This window comes from Limanda limanda, chromosome 14 (genome assembly GCF_963576545.1).
Source record: "Limanda limanda chromosome 14, fLimLim1.1, whole genome shotgun sequence".
Lineage (NCBI taxonomy): Eukaryota > Metazoa > Chordata > Actinopteri > Pleuronectiformes > Pleuronectidae > Limanda > Limanda limanda.
In genome coordinates this window covers 6,955,054-6,977,968 of record NC_083649.1, presented here as the reverse complement: position 1 = coordinate 6,977,968, position 22,915 = coordinate 6,955,054, and the positions used below count along the sequence as shown (strand labels likewise).

The following is a 22,915-nucleotide window of genomic DNA, read 5'->3' as shown; positions in this document are numbered from 1 at the left end:
AGCGGCAGGAGGACATTCATTAAGCTAAATGATCCGTCCTCTGTGTGCAGCATCTCAATGGAGTTCATCGAGCAACAAGCAGGAGGGTTACCCCCCCCCCAGCGTTAGATGGAGGTGGGCATTGTGAGGAGCTGTGGGCCGCCCGGACCTGAAGAGAGGGAGAGGCAGCTGGAGGGAAGGCCAGACTAATGGGTAGAAAGGGAGGATGTGTGATTGGAGCAGGACGTCCAATAAATATAAAAGAATAACCCCCCTGTGGGAAGAGAAGAAAGAAGGTGCCCAGTTTATTACATGTTGCAGTTTTTCCATGTTTGGAGGCAGCTCTCCTCTTTCTCTTCATATTTCACACACAGCTCCACGATGGATGGGGGGGTTCCAGAGGCACTCGGGGAAATAGAAACACACAAGTACACACACACAGGGACGCACATGCTTGTCCTGACTTCTATGTGCTCACGAGTACTACACACACACACACACACACACACACACGCACACGAGCAGGAGAGTGAGGCAGCCTGTGAGGTGATTGTTACCAGATGGGGGGGGTCGTCCATCCAGCCTCACTCTGTGACAGACAAAAGATTGCACCGACTTTCCTTCATCCTCTCCTCATTGTGCGCCCGCGTGTGTGTGTGTGTGTGTGTTTTAAACGCATGCTCAATTAGATTTTCTTTGAGGAAGGGGGCTTGTGTCTCTAACCCCCCCCACCACCACCACCACCACCACCACCACCACCATTTACTTTCTCCACTGGGTGAACCAGCAGCTGGCGTACGTGCGTCCCATTCAAGCCGAGTGACATGTTTAATTTGACAATTAAGAAAACAAAGAACTCCATTTAGATCCACAGTCGGGGGCTGTGTACACTGTGTGAGTGTGTGAGTGTGTGAGTGTGTGAGTGTGTGAGTGTGTGAGTGTGCGAGTGTGCGAGTGTGTGAGTGTGTGAGTGTGCGTGTTCGTCACGAGTCTCCGCTGAACCGGGAGAGACAGAAGAGGAAGTGTTGTGCCTGAAGAGCTGGAGCAAACCTGCAGCGTCAGTTTAGATAAGCCCGGGAGGAAAAGAAGGAATGAGTGAAAACAGGCGAGAGAAACAGAACAAACTTAAACGGGAATTTACTTTTCCTGCTAATTCAAACCACTGGGCCCGAACCCGCCGCTGTGCCAGTCGCTCTGAGCGGCGCTGGGAAAGCCAGTTTCAACATTACCTCAGTTTACCTCACAGCAGCGGCGCACCGCAGGGATTTAAAGGTGATGCAAATAAAACCTGCACATGGTGATTCTGTGGAGCCGGCGGAGGATCGTTAACCTCACGTTCAGTCGCACTTCGGTCGGTGAAAGAAAGAGTTTGTGCAGTAACACGCACGTACACACACGTTGTCTGCGCGTGAAATCGCACCACAAAAGCAAATCGCACACATGTGTGCACGGAGCAGAGCAGAGTGTTCAGCATGAGAAGAGTTTTCTTTGGCCTGGAGATCACATTTCGATAGAACACTTTGAAGGAGCAGGAGGAACGGTCGAATAGGCGTTTGAGAAAGAGCTGCATGAACACTTTTTTAATGCAATTTTACACTCATCCTCCAATTTCTCTCATTCAGATCCTTTAAAAGTCTCATTCATTACAATTTAATTTGCTTTAAATCTTACTTTGATTTGTCACATGGCCAAAAGAAAGTATGCTGCCCTCCATTTTGGATCAGCGGGGCCCAGATTTTCATTATCGCTTATCATACGACACAGACCCCGACCGCGCTCCCCCATAATTCCCTCTGTCTCCCCCTCCTCCTCCTCCTCCTCCTCCTCCTCCTCCTCCTCCTCTCTTTTCCCCTCCCTGTGGTCCTGAGAGTCCTGTTACCATGGTTACCGCTGAACGATGGCTCCAACCCTTCAGAAAACCCATCACGCCAACCCCTCCCGCCCCCCTCTCCACCACATGCATACACACATGCATGCACATGCTATCTGTATGAAGTAATGGCCGTCATCCTTCATGTGGCTGAGTGTTCATGTGAAGACTTGTCTGCCGGCTCCTCGCCGTGCCCAGTGAGAATAACATGACCCTTCTCTCCCCCGGACAGCAATACAACATATCTTTGAAACAAAGATTCCTGCCTTTTTACACACACACACACACACAGACACACAAAGTCGAATCTGCACTCATTGTGTTGCTCTAATTTGCAGAAACAGTTCCCTCTTTGACGCCTCTATCGTCTGATCAGTGGCTGGTCTCTCGTGCAGCCTCGTGGAATTCTCTGATACCGCTCGCTCTGCAGGTTCGAGGAGATAAAGCCGTGAAAACAATGTGGACGATGACGATGATGTGATGCTTGAAGACAAAGACAGTTGTCTTCTTTTACTCCATCTCTCTCTCTCTCTCTCTCTCTCTCTCTTTTCCCCTCTCTCGCTGCACAGCTGGTCTCCCGGCTACCAATCTGTTTCCCATCCAAGTCTCCACTGCCCTGCTCCACTTCTTTATAAATAAATGTGTGTGTTATCTGGGAGTGCTGGAGAGGAATCGCCTGATTCAAGGGTGCAGTCGGACAGGTAGAGGTGGAATCCTGCACGCAAACACACACAGTCGCACACACCAGAGGAGAGGGGTGATGAATCGGTTCGGCCCCACCTCCCCCGTCCTCCATCTACGTCTCTCATTGCCATGGTAACCATCAGCACCTCCGATGCATCCTGCTTTCACACCACAAGCCGCCACCCGCCTCACCACTCCTATCTCCTCCCATGTGCTGAGTCCTCGTCTTTTCACAGCTCTTCTCTTTCTTCAGGATGAATCATCCACACATCCCTCAGTTCTTCAGCGTGAAATATTAAGGTGTAAAAGCAAGATCATTAAACACATTTCCCCTTTCCACAATGTCTCATGTGATTATTCAATATGAACATAATGAAGGTGTTTCACTTAATGATCAGGAACATCAGCTTCTGTAGCACTGATCTCTACCTAGGTGTGACTTCAATGTGAGCTGTTGCTCCTCTTACTCCCTAATTAATCACATCACACTGCAAATGACTCAACGTAATCAGGCAATTACTCCCCCAATGGTGAGCTACAACTATATATAGCAATGTAATGTGCTGAATATATAGAATTAAGCATTGTGATTGGATTGCTGTGCCTAAGAGAGAGAGTGATAAGTGCAGAAGTTACAAGAAATGTTCAAAAAGAAGAACTCTGGGTCAAAGAATGAGAAAATGGAAGTTTGGATTTTGGAAAAACGTTCAAACTTACAATGTATGCAACAAAAAACTAGTAATTGTACACAAACTGCATGTTTACCACTCACTAATCTAAATGTGTTGATCATCACCTGCACATTAGATGCAATTACAATCCAACTTCCATATTGTAAAGCAGGAAACAGCCGTGTGATGGTCAATCGAGACCAGACTGTTACAATTCATTACCATCCCTGCACGCTTCATTACAACATATAGCGCAGAGCTGAAATATCCCGAGTAAGCAGAATCATATGTTCCTCATTCGCTGTGATCTCACGTTCGCCATCTGCATGACTTGAAAGAAACGTTAGATAAGAAACAAAGGGGTCGAGGGGAGAAAATATCCCTCCATGGATCCACATTAGCTCTCGTATCCGGTATTTGAGAAGCAGATCCGGCGCTCCGAGATTTGTGCAATCAAGCAGCTCCTCTATAATCATCCCCTGGAGCACAGGCAGCTAGTGCTCCACAGCCCGTCAGTACAGGGAAGCATGTAGACTGTGCATGAATGTTTATGTGTGTGTGTGTGTGTGTGTGTGTGTGTGTGTGTGTGTGTGTGTGTGTGTGTGTGTGTGTGTGTGTGTGTGTGTGTGTGTGTGTGTGTGTGTGTGTGAGGGTGTGAGGACACTGTATATATGTGTAGAAAGCAATTTAGAAAGCACTTCCAGTTTCTAATTCCATCTTCCTAATAAGTTTCTTGGAAAATGTTGTACTTTTTGAACAATCCTGCTGACAAACAAATAAACCAATAAACACACAGACCATCATACAGGGGCAAAGCATAAACCTTTTTGGCAGAGGTCACTACTTCTTATTCAGACGCTCAAAATAAATCATTAAAAGGTTTATTAAAGCTTTATTCACAATTGTGGAATGTTTATATATGGAAACTACTTATCCTGTTCTTTGTTGAGGTTCAATTTCACAGGATTCATCTGTTTTATTGGTTTCGTTTCAGCTGCATCAACAGTAATTGACCCTAAACGTGTGGTTAAATTCCTACTAATATCTACTCAGACGTGTGGTTTTACCAAGTGTTGAGAGGAGCGACTCCAGCAAATCCCATCCTCACACTACTTCCTGTATAACATCATGTCCTCCTCGCTATTGGAAAATGAACGAGTGCATATATAAGATTAAATATAAATCTTCCTTCTTCATTTTCCGACCATCCGACTGCTGAGCTGCTCCCTGATGAGTGACAGCAGCCGGGACACCAGATGTTGACATTTAACGATGGCTTGTGCGACTCGCTTCTACTTTCCCTGTTAGTTCTTCTGATCCCATTGAACAGCGTGTGGAGATCTTGATTGTAGTGACATCTCTCTGTCACGAGTCTGATCCCAGTGTCGTTTTGTTTACATCAGAGTCCACCTGCTTTTCTCCCCCTCTCGCCTTAGCGCTCCAGTAGCACTTTTACCGCTAAATTCTGTAAGTTATTTCAAAACCAATGGATTTATTCCAAGTAGTATAAAGAACTTCCTCCACTGCACACCAGGGCGTGTTGGGCCGCAGGAAACCTGATCCAAAACCACAGAGCTGAATCTGGGCCACGCGCACCAGAAATGTTCCTTCTCCTGAATTGACTCTGAATCGGACTCATTTTTACGCGAAAAAGAAAAATCACTTACACCAGCGAGCCATGTTCAAATGTGATGATTTACCTAAACCTCAGCCAACACCGATCACCCAGTGCCGGTGAATAAACTCAGTGTGAGGTTAAAGTACTGACTACTGTTTCCAGTCAGAGAGATTCATCTTTCCTACACAAACATATTAAATGTAATCTGAATGTAAGACATGTCCCAAAAACAACTGGGAATGAGCTGAATTTATATTGTAGCAATCTAATGGACCACATAAAGCTCTGTGAAGTACAATACACTCAAACAGGGCTTTACTACACAGGGATGTGTCTATTACACACCAGTGCTACACAACCTTTACAGCCATCGGGGGAAATTTAGGGTTCAGTGTCTTGCCCGAGGACTGAAGGAGCCGCCGAGCCTCTGGTTAGTGGACGACCTGCTCTAAACCTGGTGAGGCCCTATACATGTATTATAGAAAATTGATAAATACAGCAGGAGATTGTGCAGCTCAGACACATTCACGACAATGTGTAGAGCACTCAGGCGAGGGCTGGTGTCTGCAGAACCCATAAATTGTTATTTACAGCACGTCAACACCAGCGCCGGCCCTTATCGCCTCATTGTCTTTCCAAGTTGACATTTATCAATGATGTATTTGTCCAGTTTCGTGTCCGTCACGCATCACATGGCGTCAAAATGTCGCACTCGCTGTCTGACAGGAATTTTCTGCTGCATTCTCGCATGGGCTGAATTAACTGGGGGGTTGGAAAGCAGCAGTAAAAATGTATGTTAGAGATGTACTTTAACGATAGTGATATGTTTGAAAGTTCTTATATATGCATTAATCTTCTACAAGTGTATTCATTTTTATAGTATGGTGTAAATGATAAAACAAATATAGCTCCTGTAGGAAGTTTCCCGGTCCTGCTCCCTCGATGTCAACATGAGATGTTTGACTCTGACCGGAGCAGTGAGAGAAGCTGCAGCTCCACAGCAGCCAAATGGAGGTTCTAATAAAATGAAAAATCCAATAAATTAATAAAAAAAAGTATACATTACGTGGGCTCCGTCCAAATTGCAGGGTGGAAATATTGTAATACGGCACAGGAGACATGAAGAATCCCGTTCCCCTTAATAACAAGTTAGTGTATGATTGGTCAGAGGAGGACGGACCACCCTGAAGCTGCTGACAGGGGCTCGGCGCAGCATTCTGAAAAGACCAGAGTATGAAACCAGTACACGGGCTGTCAAGACTGTTTAAAGTCACCAGCTTAGAGAAATAATCAAAGCTATTATTGATGAACGGCAAACTGTGTTTATAGCCGTGTTATTAGTGTTAATGTCAGTGGAGTGCTCATTCAAAGGGATATAAAAGCTGAATATGATTGATAAATTAGACCTCGGCCCAGTGGCTATAAATTTGGGCAAATCATGTCCGAGGCTGCAATAAACACAGATCCAAGCTTTTTAGAAACTCCGACACACAATGAGCTGCTTGTGAGTTTAAAGGTTGGGAGGGGGAAGGGGGGGGGAGACACTGAGGTTTATTCCACATCTCAAGGCTGCTTTATTAAATTAATATTCTGCTCGTCCTGCGTGTACAGGGTTCACCGGGTCCGACAGGAATCGTTCGGAGGATGAAACCGAGACAGGAGCTTTACGACGGAGATAAAGTTAATAATCAAGCCCCATGAATCAATTTAGCTCTCGTGTCAATTGTGTTTCTGTTCCCCAACATTTTTCTAATCCCCCAACCTCTCCGTGCGTTGTCATCACTCTTTCATTCCCCCCCGACCCCCTCCAACCCCCTTCCCCCCCGGTCCTGTCACGCTCGCGGTTCCAAGATTTGTACAGCTTCACCGAAACACATCACAGCAGTTTGCCCGTGCAAACACTGAAGTTATTTCCACTCGCGTCGTCCTTCCAGCCGAGTCTGACAGGCCGCGGCCAGCCACCGCAAACACACACGTGCACGCTCACATGCACAGAGGCCCGAGAGTCAAAATACGTCCCCCCACTTCTCTGTGGTTCTCATCACCGAGTCGGGCTCCACGGTTTGATCCGGAGCTTCTCTTCTCCCCGTGTGCATGCATGTATTTGGAAATCCAATATCTACCGTACAATTAGTGTCGTCTGATAATAAATGTGCATGAGACAGAATCATTATTTTACAGCATGATGCCCATGTACAAATAGTGCTGGGTAGAGTTTGACTTTTTTCTCTGATACCGATGCTAAATCAACGGTTCCGGTGCCTGAAAGGAGCCAGAATCTAAAGGAAATGATGGTTGACGATAAGAACAGCTCTTTTATTGCTGAGGCAAATTGAAAGTGGAAATTAACTGTTAACAGTTTAAAGTACACTTAACTTGGATGAGTGTAAATCTCACTAAATAACAGTTTCAAGGCTTAATCCAGCAAAATACTCCTGCTCCACTATCCTCAGCCCTGGGTTCCAAGGCCGGCTGGTTTGCTTATCATGCATTTGCACAACCATTCAAACCGAAAAAATCTGTCTGCTTTCAAATGTATGATGGTTATGTTTACTTTAATCAGTACAGAGCTCGGGCATTGAAATCTGTGTAGTGATTCAGTCAAGTTGGTGCTGGACGTGTAGAATCAGGCACAGGATCTCGGTACCAGGACAGTGAATGAAAAAGAGGCAGAAAAGAAGGGAAGCAGAGGTCTGAGTGAGCAGGTGGGAGGTAGCCGGGGGGATTCTCTCGTAAAAGATTCCACTATAGTGGAGTGGAAACTTTCTCTCACTCGTTCTGATGTTGCTTTAACCTTTAATGGACATCTCATGGTGAGAACCATCCTTATAAAAGCTGGAGTCCAAAGACAAGACAAGACGAGGAGCACGCATGAGCAAAATGCATCTGGGAGACGTAAAGAAAGTGAGACGCGTGATGTGGACCACATTGAACATAAAATGCTTTCTTTCTGTGATCTCCCATGGACCAGGCCAGATCAGCAGTGTTGTTTAATCCTGTGTCTCTTGGCACGATGAACGCAACACTAGATCTGGAAGAGTTCTGCCTCTCAGCATCTCTCTCCACGTTTGAGCTCCTGAGGTGAGACCGGATGATTAAATGGATGATTCATTTGAGAAAACAAATATCTGTAGCTGCACTGTCTTCGACCCCTCCGACATAGTGAAAATAAATAGTGTGGAGTGAGCTGGGACGCAGACACAACAGCGGAGGAGCAGAGTCGGGCCAGATAACAGCTCTGAGGCTACTGCTGCAACACACACACACACACACGCACAAATGACGCATGGAAGCCCTCGAGCACTGAGAAGATCCCAACACAGAAAAACTAATTAAATCCCTCAAATCTTTTGTATCTTTATCTCGGTGAGTTTACGTCTTGGTCACATCCAACTGTGACTTCAAACCCTACACCCACCTCTGCTCAAAGCCAAAATGATGAACATCTGATACGCTGGGAAACCGGCTTTGTACCAACCCCTCGCCATGAACTTATTGACCACCTGCTGCTCCCAGAATACAGAACCCCTCCCAAAGCAAACATAATCCAGAGAAACACAGGAAGCGTACTAATTTACACCAACTTAAATCAGCGTGTGTCCTGGAATTAGATTAGGAGTTGACCTAATGAACTGCGGAGAGCCGGGGATCACCGGCCGCTCGTGTGTTGTGCGTACTTTCTACATATGTGACTGTGTGTGTGTGTGTGTGTGTGTGTGTGTTTGTGAGTTTGTTTCCTTTCACTCCCAAAGTGACTGGAGCAATAAGACGTGAGACATGTGACAGAGCGGAGGCTCTGGGTTCAGATTCTCAATTTTATATTAAGATGGTTAATATAGCAGCTCCATAAAAGTGAAGCCAAGGTGTCTAGATCACCCCCTGGTGGATGGCTGCAGATAAGCTCCCTGAAGTCCTCCATGGACGGGACAGTGGCCAAACTAAAAAGTCAAAATACATCTCAAATAAGTCGTCCATCTTTCTTGGGCTCTAATGAACCAGATGCTACATGAAGACAGTTAGTCGCAAAAATAATCTGCAACAATTTGATGATGATTGATAATTCATTCGATGAAAAAGATATGAATCATTGATGTCAAAGGATTTGCTGCTATACTGTTTTATCCGATTGTAAATTCTGTATATCTGGACTTTCCACTGCTAATCCTAAAAAAATAAGTAATTTGAAGACGTCACCTTGGGGCTGATCCCTATTCTTTTTATAGGTCTAAATACTTTAAATAATAAACCACTGACCAATAATGAAAATAATCAGTTGCGGCTCGACTATTTAGTATTTCCATAATTAGTAAAAGTGGATCGGACACCACAACTATATAAACAGAACCTAATACCAGTAGATTCCTTGATTCTCCACGTCCACACATACTGGTGGAATTAGACTGAAGAGATTATCATAAGGTTTCGTGTTACCCTCCATCGTTCCCTCAGCTGAACTCCAGGACTTCTCCTTCTTTGATTAATGTTTTTTCTCTCACAGCAGCCAAACTGATATTTCAATACAGAGACACTGGAGGAGGAAACGCCCGACTCATCAGAAAGAATCAAACAGTGAGACTCACTCTGCTATAGAAATATACACCAAGTTAGTGGTCGACCCAATAATCCACTGTTATTTATAGACTGTGGTCATATTAGAGAGAATGTCAGTGTGTTTTCTTTTAAGCTTCTTACTTAGCTTCTTTTCAGTTCAGAAATAAAGTGAATCGATCACTTTTTTAGGTAATTTATTCATGTTTCATAATCAAACCTCATAACTTAAATAAGATGAATATCCTGCTACCTCCTATTTTTATTGTGTGCTTTTAACTTGAGTGAATAGTTTTTGCTTATGGCTCTATAAATAAAATGTATCATCATTATTGTCGTCATTGTTAAAGCTATACTTTGGTGTCTGTAGATCTCTGGTGCTTAGAACTGAGAAACAACAAAACGTGACCGCACAAAGAAAGAAAAGATTTTTCCATTCACGATATAGTCTCACTCACTGATGGTAGATTGATTCCTTGGCAGAGATTAACTTGCTATGACCAGCAGCGCAGCCGTCAGGGTAAAAGCCGATGACACGTGAGGTCGAAACAAACAATAGAAAGAATGGAGCGAGCGATACTCGCTAACAGATGAGATGAAGAAATGGAAAAGAGAGCAGTCACACAGGAGAGAAACTGAAAGAGTGAGAGAAGAAAACCCCTCGCTGCCATATGGTACAGAGTATTGGGCTTAATGAGGCGTGAGGCCATCCTCTCCACAGAGGCATCAGCCAGTCACATCACACATGACTGAACACTCTGATAAGTATAAAACGCAGCATATGCCAACAGCTATTGATATGGAACCAAAGTGCTGCTTCTGAGGGGGAAGAGAGGAGGAAGAAAAAAAAACTGAATGATTTAACAAAAGTCGACCTAAGAGCTGAAAAATCCACCAGCAAAGAGAAATGCGTCCGATAAGAGTTTTGAGGCTTTGAAGCACTTTGATTGCTCCTGAAAATCATCCAGCAGAAGGAGATAGCATCGCACTTGTTGAAACTTTCCGCTCAAATCTCAGGAACAGTTAACGTCATGGTGGAGCTGAGGGAAAAGTCAGAGGATCTCCACACTCTGACTGTAGACTGGACGGAAACCAAGGGGTTCGTCCACCTTATGATTCCAGAAGTCTCTCTCTGCCTGTATGTGGCTTGCGTATCTCCAGAGCTGTCCATCCTATTGGCTTTAAACTTGAAGTGTGTCTTTCTGAGATTCCAAGGAAGTGCAATGTGGAATTTGGTGTGATTTGGACACAGGACACGTTCAAAACCAGCGGCTTGGACTCATCAACATAAGAGCGATTATCGACAATGGCAACAGCTTCTCCAGTTCATGTTTTGCGTAACGAGTTGCGCGTCACTGGACCTTAAATAAACAGGTGAAAAGCTCTTTGTGCACCACTGGTGCTGCAGCTTCATGGTTCTGCAGCAGGTCTTTCTTTGCCGTGGCTCAATTACTGCTGCTCACTACACAGGTCACAGGTTTCAGAAATAAAACTGCAACCAACATCACCACAGGCCAAACAAACGAAAGAATTACTAGACTATGATTGCAGCAGGACTACTTGACATATAGTATTGAAGTTATCCTTCAAAAATGTTTACCCTCATCGATGCTGCTAAAAAACTTTAATCCCGATGATGTTAATCTACACTTGACATCTATTGCACTTCTGTCCGTCCTGGGAGAGGGATCCTCACATGTGTCTCTCTGAGGTTTCTACATATTTTTACCCTAAAAAGGTTTTTAGTAGTTTTTCCTTACTCTTGTTGAGGGCTAAGGACAGAGGATGTCACACCATGTTAAAGCCCTATGAGACGAATTGTTATTTGTGTGTGGGCTATACAAATAAAATTGGATTGATTGATTGATTGATTGAATTAAACCGTTCATATCTCTAAAAACATCCCCAGGAGACGTTACCACCACAACGTTATCAAATCCGGTGTCATAATCAATAAACTCCTGGGCTTTGAGCGTGAAACCAAGACGGATATCGTTGGTGGCACCGGAGCCTCCAGTGGCCAACAGGTGACAAATTCACAGAGGGCGCTGATGGATGTTATGAGAATAGTTTACATAGTGAACACACACATCTCCATCCCTCGTCTCACACATTCTGTCAACAAGGCTGGCAGCTGAGGGATGTGTGAGTCGGGGAGAGGAAGCTGGAGGAGGAGACAGAAGCACACAGCGAACTGGGGACCAGCTGTTAACAGCACCAAACCATTCTCTAAACTGGTTTGTTTGTGAAGTTTGTTGCCGATCGGCTGTTGGATGCAGCCGAGCAGCCGCGTCGACAGCTCACCCTCCGACCTGCAGCCTCTCTTCACCCAGCTACTGATCCCAGAGCAAATTAAACACACTGACAGAATAATTAAAGTCTCAACAGAGTGCCGCCGTATTTGAAGCGCAGCTGCCACTGTGAGAGGAGGGAGGACATCAAGCGCACAATAAATTTCATCTAACCCCACATTTCAAGCTTAATAAAGACTGGAGTGTGTGTGTGTGTGTGTGTGTTGTGAGTCTGGCCCAAGAGGCAAGCGTGCCGGCTCCAAGTGGAAGCTGTGGTTTGGTCTGGCTCGGCTTTCCGGGGGGGTTGGATTCAGCACAACACCAGCAGGGGACTGGAGTTACAGGAAGCTCGAACCCAACACCTTCGTGGTGTCGGTGCGTCACCATATGTCTCCGGCTCTATTGGTTTATCAAATGTGATTAGTCTCACTGCATGCTTGAGTGGGTTTTAAATATGATCAGTCTTTCCTCACAGAGAACACGGGGTCCCAAACTTTGGACTTCAACCCAAAAGGGGCTGATTGCTCTGACAGACAGACGAGCTGTGTTTGTCTAAGTCCACCTGTGAAAAGAAACCTGTCACCTTCTCACCACACTCACTTTTTCATGTGTGACCTTCTCCTCCTTTATTGTTTTAAAGATATTTTTGGACTTGTTGGTTTTTATTGATAAGACAGATTTAGATGAGCTACATCCACATATGCATTTTCGTTTTAAAACTAAAACGATCTCTGTCCACACGAGCGTTTATTTGCTGTTGGTCAGAATTTCCTCTTGACCATCAGTTTAGAGCAAGGCCAAGCTTCCAAACCCCAAATTTCCATGAAATTGGAAGAGTCATGTTCTCTGAATGGGCCGTTCCAATTTGATGGTCAGAGTTCTGCAGCCTTTACTGAGCAAATCCACGCTCAGCTTTACTTCTCTCCTTCTGCTGGAATATTCTCAGATGAACTCTTGAACTTAAATCGTATCCCCAACTACTGCAAGGATGTATAAATAGCATTTTTCTGTTTCTGTAATGAACTCTGCAGCCTCTACCTCACATGGGCCCCTAGCTTGTAGGTTTTACTCATGTTTCAACTGATTTATTTTTCATAATCAAAGTTTTTGATCTTTACAACACTGAACCAAACTGTAGTCTTTCTAGCAGACCTTGCATTACCGTTATACTGTTGTACTGAAATGCCGGCATGCCATTCTTTGTATATCTCCCAGCTGAGCACATCTGCGTGTCTGTCGAGATGATTGAGAGTTGTTTAACAGGCCTGACCAGGAAACCACATGGTGAACATCGCAGGGGAGACGCATCACCTGCTCAAAGTGATTTCTTGGCCTCCACCATGTACACAAGTCCACATACACAGATGTACCGCAAACATGCACATGTCCATGTACCGGGACGCACACGTGCAAATGTTTGCTTTGTCCCGCTGCTCTGACGTCATCTCATCTCATTTCCCCTTTTCTCCAGAGTCCCTCTATTTTATTCAAGTCTATTGAAACTGTTTTTTTCCTGGCTTGCAGCTCATCTGCTGGTTTGAGAAACTGGCAGGAGCGCGGGTGTCACTGCTCGTGAGATCAGCAGTGGTATCGGTCAGGTCATGCTGGGAGTGCATGTCATTGGATTTGACAGCAGCTCTGCAGGGCACCACCCACACAGAAAAAGGGAAAAGACGCTTATAGACGCTGAGGAACACAGATAATACCCAAGGAAAGGAGCGAGAGATCTGAAACTAATTATATGAACTCACTGGCATTAGCTCTCACTCACAGAGGCCCCACGCTGATCAGAAGGTTTCAGCAACCTCTACATGCTAATATGGGTTCTGAGCCACGTTAATAAGCTTGTCACTTTTCGTCACCAGGCGCGATTCACGCTGTTCTCATGACCTCGTCTTTCTCAGGATATGAACCTGAGTCAGATGAATGTGCAAACACACACACACACACACACACACACACACACAAAAAGGAGGAAACACAACCTCTCCTGCCTGGGAAATACTTTAAGGAAACAGGGGAAGAGGAAAAGAGGGAAACCAAGAAATAAATAACTCCTTTGTATCCCAGGCTACGTAAACAGTGCAGCACATTACAGATTACTATAACGTACAAACTGATAAGAGGCTTCCTACACACTGTGACTGCACAGCATGTGTGTGTCTGTACTGTGTGTGTGTGTGAGGAGAGAAGGTACGAAAACTGAGAAGCAGAAATGGAAGGAAAATAGACAAAGAGAGTGTGAGCGGAAGAGAAGGAGACTATGAATAGAATAATATATGGAGCTAAAGTAAGTTTTGGCAGAAAAGAGAGGATAACTAATCCTGACCTTATGTGCATATATGTTTTATTCTTCTGATAAGACATTTTCTTGTTTTGATATTAAACATTTGATTCTTTTGTCCTCTGTCCTCAAACTCCCAACCAGTCCGCCAGGCCACTGCAGTAATTCCAAAACCCGAATGCGATTCTTATCTCTTATAAATATTAGCACAATTCTGAGAATATTCCTCGTCTCGACTCTGTATAACATAACACAAAAATGTGAAAGTGGAGCTTACTGCATCGGCTGAGCCAATTCTTCACTTTGGTCGTTATCTTGACAAAACAAAATACGAAATGCTCCGTAATCTTGACAGTCGGTTGGCAGGTAAACAGAGAGAATGCAGAGAAAATACAGAAGGGCATCCATTAGGCTGTGATGTCAGGTCTAACATAATACCAATGTGTGTGTATGTCTCTGTGTGTGTGTGTGTGTGTGTGTGTGTGTGTGTGTGTGTGTGTGTGTGTGTGTGTGTGTGTGTGTGTGTGTGTGTGTGTGTGAAATCTGCAGGGGCCACAAATGCCAGTGACCCAGAAAAAAAGTTTACTACCAACAGCCTGCAAATCCCAAATCCCCCAGTGGGGAGACTCTTGCCTTGACAAGTCTTAAAGAACGTGCCGGAATGAGCAGATCGAGCCTTATTCACTCACTCTGGCATGTCGGAAAACCACCCGTGATGTCTGGCATGGGATTACGCCGGCACCTAGTGCCAGAATAACTGCCGGCTATAGGATAACAAAAAAAAAAGACTAACTATTTGATTACAACTGTTGCAACAACTGGACTCGAGGTCCGGGGGGGTATTTTGTTGGTCGAGGGGTGTAATAATTCAACAGAGCAGCCACATTAGGGGCAAATTACAGGGTTCAATTATTCCACAATGGACAGGCTGTATGTAGAAAGGAAACTGTAAATCAGGTTAAGGTCTCGCTTGCTTCTTTTCTGCTTCCCGTGCTCAGTCAAACTCTCTTCTGCCGTTTTTTATTTCATGTGCATCTCATACTCTTCGTGTAATTCCCTTGCTTCTGCTCTTCCCTGAGGAGCAGAGAAGCCCATATGCCAGTTTCCACAGAACACCGACCAGCCGTTGCTTCCAAATTCATGGTAAATGAACCTGCAAGAATGTGAAATTCAACTATTTATCTATTTCCATTACAGTTGCCATATATTAGCAAGACCAGAGGCTTTTCATTGCAGGAAGTTTGCAGCTTTAAGTTTAGGACAGCACACTTTCTTTGGTCCTAACCTACGGACTTTTCATATTAGTCCGAACCTGTATAACAGGTGTGAATGGTTCCTCAGACCACGGTCTGGAACAAGGGACCAAAAGAGGTGGTTTCGGATTGACTCTGGTGTCACATGCACACAGGACGAACATATGTCGCACAAAAGTCACATGATATTAGTTAGGACCATGGTTTGTCCACTTCAGAGCACAGGTGTAAGAACCAACCTGTGAAAACCCTGATTCTACACTGAGCCTGATTTGGCAGACAAACAGCCAGTGACCCTTTTCTTTCTATTTCTCAGGAGATGTCCTGCTTAATATATAAGAGCCGCAGGAGCCGAGATAAAAGCGAGACAGCCCGGCTGCCGCGCTGACACCGAGGGCTCACCCTACGCTACTGGCTGGGTTACCATGACAACCCCGCGAGGTGAGAGAGAGGACATATCTCAGCGCAGAGTAAATCTCCTCACAGTAGCTTCAGGAATGCAGGTGAAGTGAAGTCTCACTCCCTGCCTTTCTCCCACTTTGTGTTTTTTCTCATACCTCCATACATCGTGTCCCGTCTTAAGAGGATCACTCTGAACGGCTGCTTTTCTCCTCCTATAGAACTGTTTGCATGAATCACATCAAACGCCAGCACTCCCGAGTGCACCATCCTTCCTTTTCACTTCAGAAACACGTTTGATTACCAGACTCATTTATACTGATTTACAAATCAGGCTTTTGCCAGAGAAGTAATCAGAGGGAGCTTAAGAGGAGGGTGTGAAAGAAAAGAGAGAGTGAATGAAGAGATGAGAGAACAGGGGAGACAGTGGATTCTTGGTTTTGGCTGCATAAGTAGGACAGCAGTGCTGAGGCCAATACACAGCGAGACTGAGCACCGTGAGAATTGAAAAGGCAGTTTCCTATACAAAGTAAAGACGAGTACAAAGGAACCAGCAAGAAACAGAAGAAGATGAATCAGAGCGAAAGAGGGAAAGAAGGGAGAGAACATTTGTTTGGTTTCTCTTACCTCTAAGAAGCAGGTCCCAGCTGGAGTGTTCTCCTTTATGGAGGCATTGTAGATGCTGCTGGAGAACACAGGTGGGTTATCGTTAACATCCTGCAGCACAATGTCCACCTTCGCAGTGGAGGACAGGGGCGGCCGGCCGTTATCAGTCGCAATCACAGTCACGCTGGGCGCCGGCTCTGATTCGAAATCCAGAACGGCTGCGGTGGTTATTATCCCCGTGACCGGGTCAATTGAAAACCAATCAGAGTGAGAGGTTTTGCCCTTGAGGAGGGTATATTTGATGTCCCCATTGGGTCCTTGGTCCTTGTCCCTAGCGGTAACTTGCAAAACAAAGGATCCAGGATACACAACCTCAGGGATAGTTTGTCTGTAGGCCTGCTGGTCAAACAGAGGGGGGTTGTCATTGACGTCGGTCACCTGGATGGTGAAAGACGACTCCGCCCTGAGGGGAGGCGTGCCGGAGTCCGTGGCCATCACCCGGAGGTCGTACGAATCGCGTTCCTCTCTATCCAAGACTTGGTCCACGTATATGAGGTAAATGATGCTGTCCTTGGTCGTAAGAGCAAACTTCCCATCGCCGCCCTCGAGGGAAACATTTACGTTGGCGTACTCTCCGTAGTCTGGGTCGGTGACAGATATCCGGGCCACATACTGTCCTGGTTGGGCTCCTTCTGAGATTCTCGGAGAGCCGTCCTCGCTGAGGAAGATGATGGTCATGGTTGGCTGGTTGTCGTTGTAGTCACGGACATGGATAGTCACAAAGGCGTTGGTCACCTGGGAAAAGATAATAGGTCAAACTTCATGTTACATTCTGCTCAAATCAAGGAAGACTATGATTTATATGTTTCTGTTTCTTTGTTAAAATTACTTCAGGGTGGCTGGCGTTATCCCTGGCCTGGACCACCAGTTCATGGACCCTCTTTAGCTCATAGTCCAGGGGCCTATTCAGGGTGATGACCCCTGACTTTACGTCCATGACGAAGTAGCGGTCAGGGTCACTCTGACGCCGGTTGATTTCATAAAGCACCAGACCATTATCACTCTCATCCTCGTCTGTTGCAAACACCTACAGAGAGAAGGAAATCAGACACAGAAGTAAAATATGAGTACCCTGGATTTATTGGAAGGACTATTACTGAATAGATGAGAAACTACACAAATACTTATAACAGTATACAAACCTGTAGGATGCTACTTCCTTGTGGGAGACTTTCAGAGATGATGGCGTGGTATCTGCTCTGATTGAACAGTGGCGCATGATCGTTGATGTCCGTCACTGTCACTTCCAGGCTCATGGATCCCATCTTTTTGGGCGAGCCACCATCAAACGCCTCCAGTACAAGACTGTAGGACGAGCGTTTCTCCCTGTCCAGTGGCCCATTGACCACCAGGTCCAGATACAGCACCTTGTTAGTGGCTCTCTTGGTCTCCAGTCTGAATGCCTGGCCTACATTGCCCTCTTTTATCGCATAGCCTTGGATAGTCAGCTGGTCCTTGTCTGCATCAGTCGCAGGTTCCAGGGAAAACCTTGTCCCCACTGCTGTGTGCTCAGGAATCTTGAGAACTGCTTTCTCTTTAGGGAACACGGGCACATGGTCGTTGATGTCGTTGACAGTGACTGACACCTCGATGGTGACTCCTGTCATTGTCACGGCGATGAAGCTGTAGTGGTCCCTCTGCTCGCGGTCCAGGCGGCGAGCGGTGGTGATGATGCCCGTGGTTTCGTCAATGTAAAGATCATTTCCAACACCTTTGCCTTCATGGTCTGAGATGAAGTAAAGACTTGCGGTTTCACCAGGTGGTAACCCGGCACTGATATCCCCGACAATGGTCCCAGCAGGCTGCTCTTCATCCAGCTGGAGCTCCAACGCTCCATGGGCGGTGGTAAACTGAACAACAACAAGGACAATGCAGAGATAGAGCGGCTTCCAGCGCCAGAGAGGCACACAGGGGCCGCTGACCCAAGCCCGCCGTCTTGACCCTTTACTTGTTATTGGCATGGTTGGGTTCTGCTACACCTGGGATCAGATAAAAGAGAAAGAGTCTATGTTAGATGTGAATTGAATAACTGAAACCCTTTCTTCATTCTAACACGGAAAACATCTTACAAATTCAGTTGCTGGGTTTGCAAGTGGAGCCTGTTTCTTAAATCTCTGCATGACAATGTGCGAACACTTTCACAATCCAGAACCAATGTTAAAAACACAACTTCAGCTTTTGCCCCATAAAAGGGGTAAATACATAACATTTTTGGAAAGAACTCATCAGCTGGATCATGAAGATCTGACAAAGTGTGGAAATGTAAATGTAAGTCTTTCCAGGATCCACACTGGCTTGAACCGTACTGAGGACAGAATCATAAACTATATTTATCTGAAGGATAACACATTTTATTCACTGGGTGAGAACATTTCAAAGTGTCCCTGAAATCCCACGAGAAAAAGCTTAAAAGTCATTAAAATGAGCATCAAAAATATTTTTATGTCCAACACAGATCACGATAGCAAAATGCCTACACATACATTCAGACACATGTCGGAATGCATGGGAAAGTACGTCTATAGCTCCTTCATAGGAAAAAGCAGACATTTAAGACTGTAAGCTTAGCTTCCATGTTCCCCAAACTCTAAATCATGCACAAATCCATAAAGATAATATTCCTCTCATGCTAATGTTAAATCAATCTTATCAGCCATAAACTAGGCCTAATCACAAACAGATACTCTCACTGTAACTGTCCACGAAGTCGTGCGTCAGTACGGGTTCAAACACAAACTGTTGATGTCTGATTTCATGTGGATATCATTCATCGGATGGCACACTCCAAGAAAGGTAATCACAAGAGTTTAAAAGGCAATCTCGAACTCACGTGACACTATGTGAGTTATCCTGCAGCTAAGCCACCATCTGGTGCTTCCAGCAAGTTAAGACAAACACCAGTAATTATTTGCAAATGGTACTTGACCCACGTTTGACACACATACTTCGGCGCAGGACCATAAAATTCTGGAAATAGGCTCTTAACTGCGCTGGCGAGGTTGACCTGTCCGGATGCACTAAACTCTCACGAGATCAAGTAAACGCATGTTGTTACCGTCGATGACTTCAACAAATATTTCGATTATGTTCTTAATTTGTCCAGCATATCTAAAAGCATGTTCTACTAATTATAATGGAAGATTTATTGGGAGAATAACTCGTGAAAACATCCTGCAATGAGGAGAGCCAACCAACCCTGACACCACTCATTCATCACACTTTGAGAGCAGGGGGATGCTGCGTTTCAACAATCTCCTCCATTAATCTGAGCATTAATACCTAAACTCTGTGGAATGTGAACAAGTTCTGCCTCGATTAGCTAAATGATCGAAAAAAGTATGGATGTGTATTACGGGCCAGGAGCAGAGAGGGGGCTAGTTATCAGTGGAGGGTGTTGGCCCTTTGCTGGCCAGCTATATTCACCCAGACAATCACTCCCACGGTGCATGTATAATCTGGACAGTTAAGTTTAGGAATGTCTGCCACCTCTCGAGAGAACGCCGCTATGCTGCCGGCTGCAGAATCTGCACATACATCGAACTGAAGAATTCACCCTCACACATAAATACGCTTGCACACTGGGTTTCATGCAGACTGATGGTAAGACTACTATCCTCTATACAAAATAATATAAACACAACCTTTCGAATTGATAATGTTTGTTCACGTACATTAATTTTAATGAGCAAATGCCATTCTGAAAGACTTTCATTTCAATTCAAAACAACTTTATTTGTCCCAGGAGGGCAATTCAAATTATTACAGATAGTACAAATCAAACTAAAAATGACACTGAGTAGAGAACAAGGCCCAACAGTCCCCTTTGATTATGACAAGCCTATAACTAAGGCCACATTATGTTTGTATGTTTGTCATTGGTGGTAATTATTGGCTTCCAGCCCTATGTGTAACCTTACAGTGGCTAAACAAAGCTTGTACCAGTATAAAACCACATTTAAGCACTCATTAATACCTACAGCAACTACAAAAATGTGAAAGACTGATCTGTTTCCTGACCAGGATGTGAAATAAAGTTTACTGGCTTCTTCCCTGACCCATACCACATCCTTCCACCAAGTTCTGCGGTAACACTTCCAGTATCTTATGCGTAATCCTGTTTACTAACAGACAAACAAACGCAGACGAAACCATAACCTCCTTGGCACAGGTTATAATTAAAATAAATCTAATGGATCCTACTGCAACCTTTCTGATGACCCCGGCCGCCTGCAGTCGTCTCTGAGGCCCCTGAGGAGCGGAGATTAATAAAGTCTATAGCTCCACTGGGACAGGGAGAGGGACATGAATCCTGGGCCCTGTGGTACAGCACTGACCTCTACATCTGGTCCAGACGGCTGCTCTGGACAGTTGCTGTACTCCCACACAATGAGGAAAGCTAAGTCTGAGCCCATGCAGGCTGCGTACACACCCTTCTTTTGTTGTGTGGCAAAGTGGTGGGTGTTTGTCTGTCTTCAATGGACTTGGAGGAAATAGAAAAAAGGAGAGTGGCTATAAGAGAGGTCTGGTGGAGATAATTAGGGGCGTGATGATGAAGAGAAGGCCTCCTACTGCTGAGAGGGAAATTCAGACTCACAGCTCGGCCCTTGTGAGGCGCTGAGTGCAGAACCATAATGCAGCCGGTGAGAACGCCAAGGTAAGAAAAGAACAAAGAAGAGAAATGGAAAGATTAGCTTCAGGACACAAAGCTACATACTGGGGAGTGATTACAGTTTGATTCCTCTTTCGGGACCTCTGAGCCGATCAGGTGAACCTTGAGATTGAAAAATAAAACTGTACGCCAAAGTGTGACAGTGTTTTATTTTTCCGTCTCACGTCCTCGCTCCCTCTTTGCCTCAGCTGAGTGTCAGTGAGAGGTTATATTGATGAACAGATCTCACGGCCGCAATTTGTCATTGTCAGCGGGCGGTCGGTCCATGACATCATCGCCCCCCCCCCCCCCCCCCCCTTCGACATGCACTGCAATACACTGGTGTTTGTCCTGGAGAACACAAGCTGGAGAGGGATGGGGAGAGCAGGTCGCTAAAGTATAGCTCATGTTGACAGGATACCTGCTTTAACAGATGGTCAGTGGAGTGAGAGACGCCCAAGTGATTCTCTCCCCCTAGTGGCGCTCCGTGTAACATTCACCAACAATTATATTTCTACTAGTTCAAATATAAGCTCTAAAACGCAAGAAATAAAGCAACTTTCAACCTGTCTGGTAAAACGGGTTTGTACATGTGTGTTGCTCTGAATGGCTGCTCAACACATGTGCATGCAGACGCCGGTGACATCATCTGTGCGCGACCACACTGACAGGCAGGACGGACCCAGTGGGCTCCAAGCAGTCTCAGCCACATTCTATCTGGCATTGCACCCCCATAATCTGCCTCTTCTGTGCACAAGCCTCAAAGCCTCAAATACATGGGCCTCCGCTCTTAAGTGCTGTTACCATATAATAGAAAACCAGGGTGTTTTCTATAGGATGTGACCATTTAAAGTGGTGGACTGTGTGTGTGTGAGTGTGTGTTTGTGTTGTCGTATCTTGATTGTGAGGGATGGCTTTTCCTCGTGCAGTGCCAATTCTTAGCGGGCCCCTCTCTATCTCCCTGTATCCCTCCCGTGGCCCCTCCTCCCACCTTCCCTCAGTCCATCCCCTTTAATGGATTCAGCAGATCTAGTTGGGCACGCCATAGCTACCCGGGGCCAAGCTAAACAGGACCCAAAGTCACGCAGTTCCAAGTAATAAACGGCCACTGAGTACTGCCTGTATCTGAGCTGTATGGTCGACAGTGAAGTTACACTGAGCAGAGTTATAAAGAATAAAGGGGAAGGCTGTCAAAAGGAAATACACAACATCAGAAGTATGCCTACAACAATTGCAGGTACAACAATCTGATTTCTGAAAGAACTTTCTTTCCCCCCCGACTCCATGTCACACATGTGCTCTGAAGACACTATAGGTTGATTTAGTTTCGGTGCCACTTCAGGGCATAAAAGATTATTGTGACTGCTCTCAGCAAGTGTTCAGTTACACGGTGGCTGGAGCGACACCAAATCTTTAAATGACCGAGACTGAAAGGTTAGGCTAGGTTGTGGTGAAAAAAAAAAGAAAGGCTTCAGCAGTCTGCAGTGGTAAAAAAGCTTTGTGAGAAGAGGGAGGGAAGGGGTGAGAGTCTTGGGGGGGGGGGCTTAGAGGATGGAGGAATGCTTTGCATCTCAGTTTTCATGTCGTTTGGGTTATGTGTGTTTAGGGGGCCGACAACTATGACCCCCGTCTCCCCTAGAATTGCCTTTCCCCAGATCCCTGGATATAGACGTCCCATTTCTAACCCCAGCTGTCACCAGCACGGTGCGTGTATAAATATATGTGTGTGTGTGTGTGTGTGTGTGTGTGTGTGTGTGTGTGTGTGTGTGTGTGTGTGTGTGTGTTTGAATGTGTGCACTCGTATAGTTCTGTTTCCTCAGTTCCTTTTTAACTGTTTCACCTGTTTAAGAGTCTACGCTCAAGGTGGATATCAGTTTCAATTTGTTTAAAAAGCTGATTAAATTAAAGCAAATTCAACCTGCATCATGACGACTCTCAACAAAAGAAAAGTAAATGTAGAATTTTGCGCTTTTCAAGAAAATGAGAACTTACTTTTTTTTGTAC

The 22,915-nt window shown here is 45.3% G+C and overlaps 1 protein-coding gene across 1 annotated transcript in view; it reads right to left on the bottom strand.

Moving 5' to 3' along the window:
* Positions 1-22,915, bottom strand: part of dchs1b (dachsous cadherin-related 1b) — a 92,554-nt gene that overhangs the window by 57,805 nt on the left and 11,834 nt on the right. Inside the window, exons 2-4 of the mRNA XM_061086539.1 lie at positions 17,406-18,242; positions 17,093-17,290; positions 16,225-16,998 (exon numbers count right to left, since the gene is read on the bottom strand). Of these exons, the coding sequence (XP_060942522.1) occupies positions 16,225-16,998; positions 17,093-17,290; positions 17,406-18,224 (1,791 nt within the window). The 5' untranslated portion in view covers positions 18,225-18,242. The remainder of the gene's footprint in view (positions 1-16,224; positions 16,999-17,092; positions 17,291-17,405; positions 18,243-22,915) is intronic.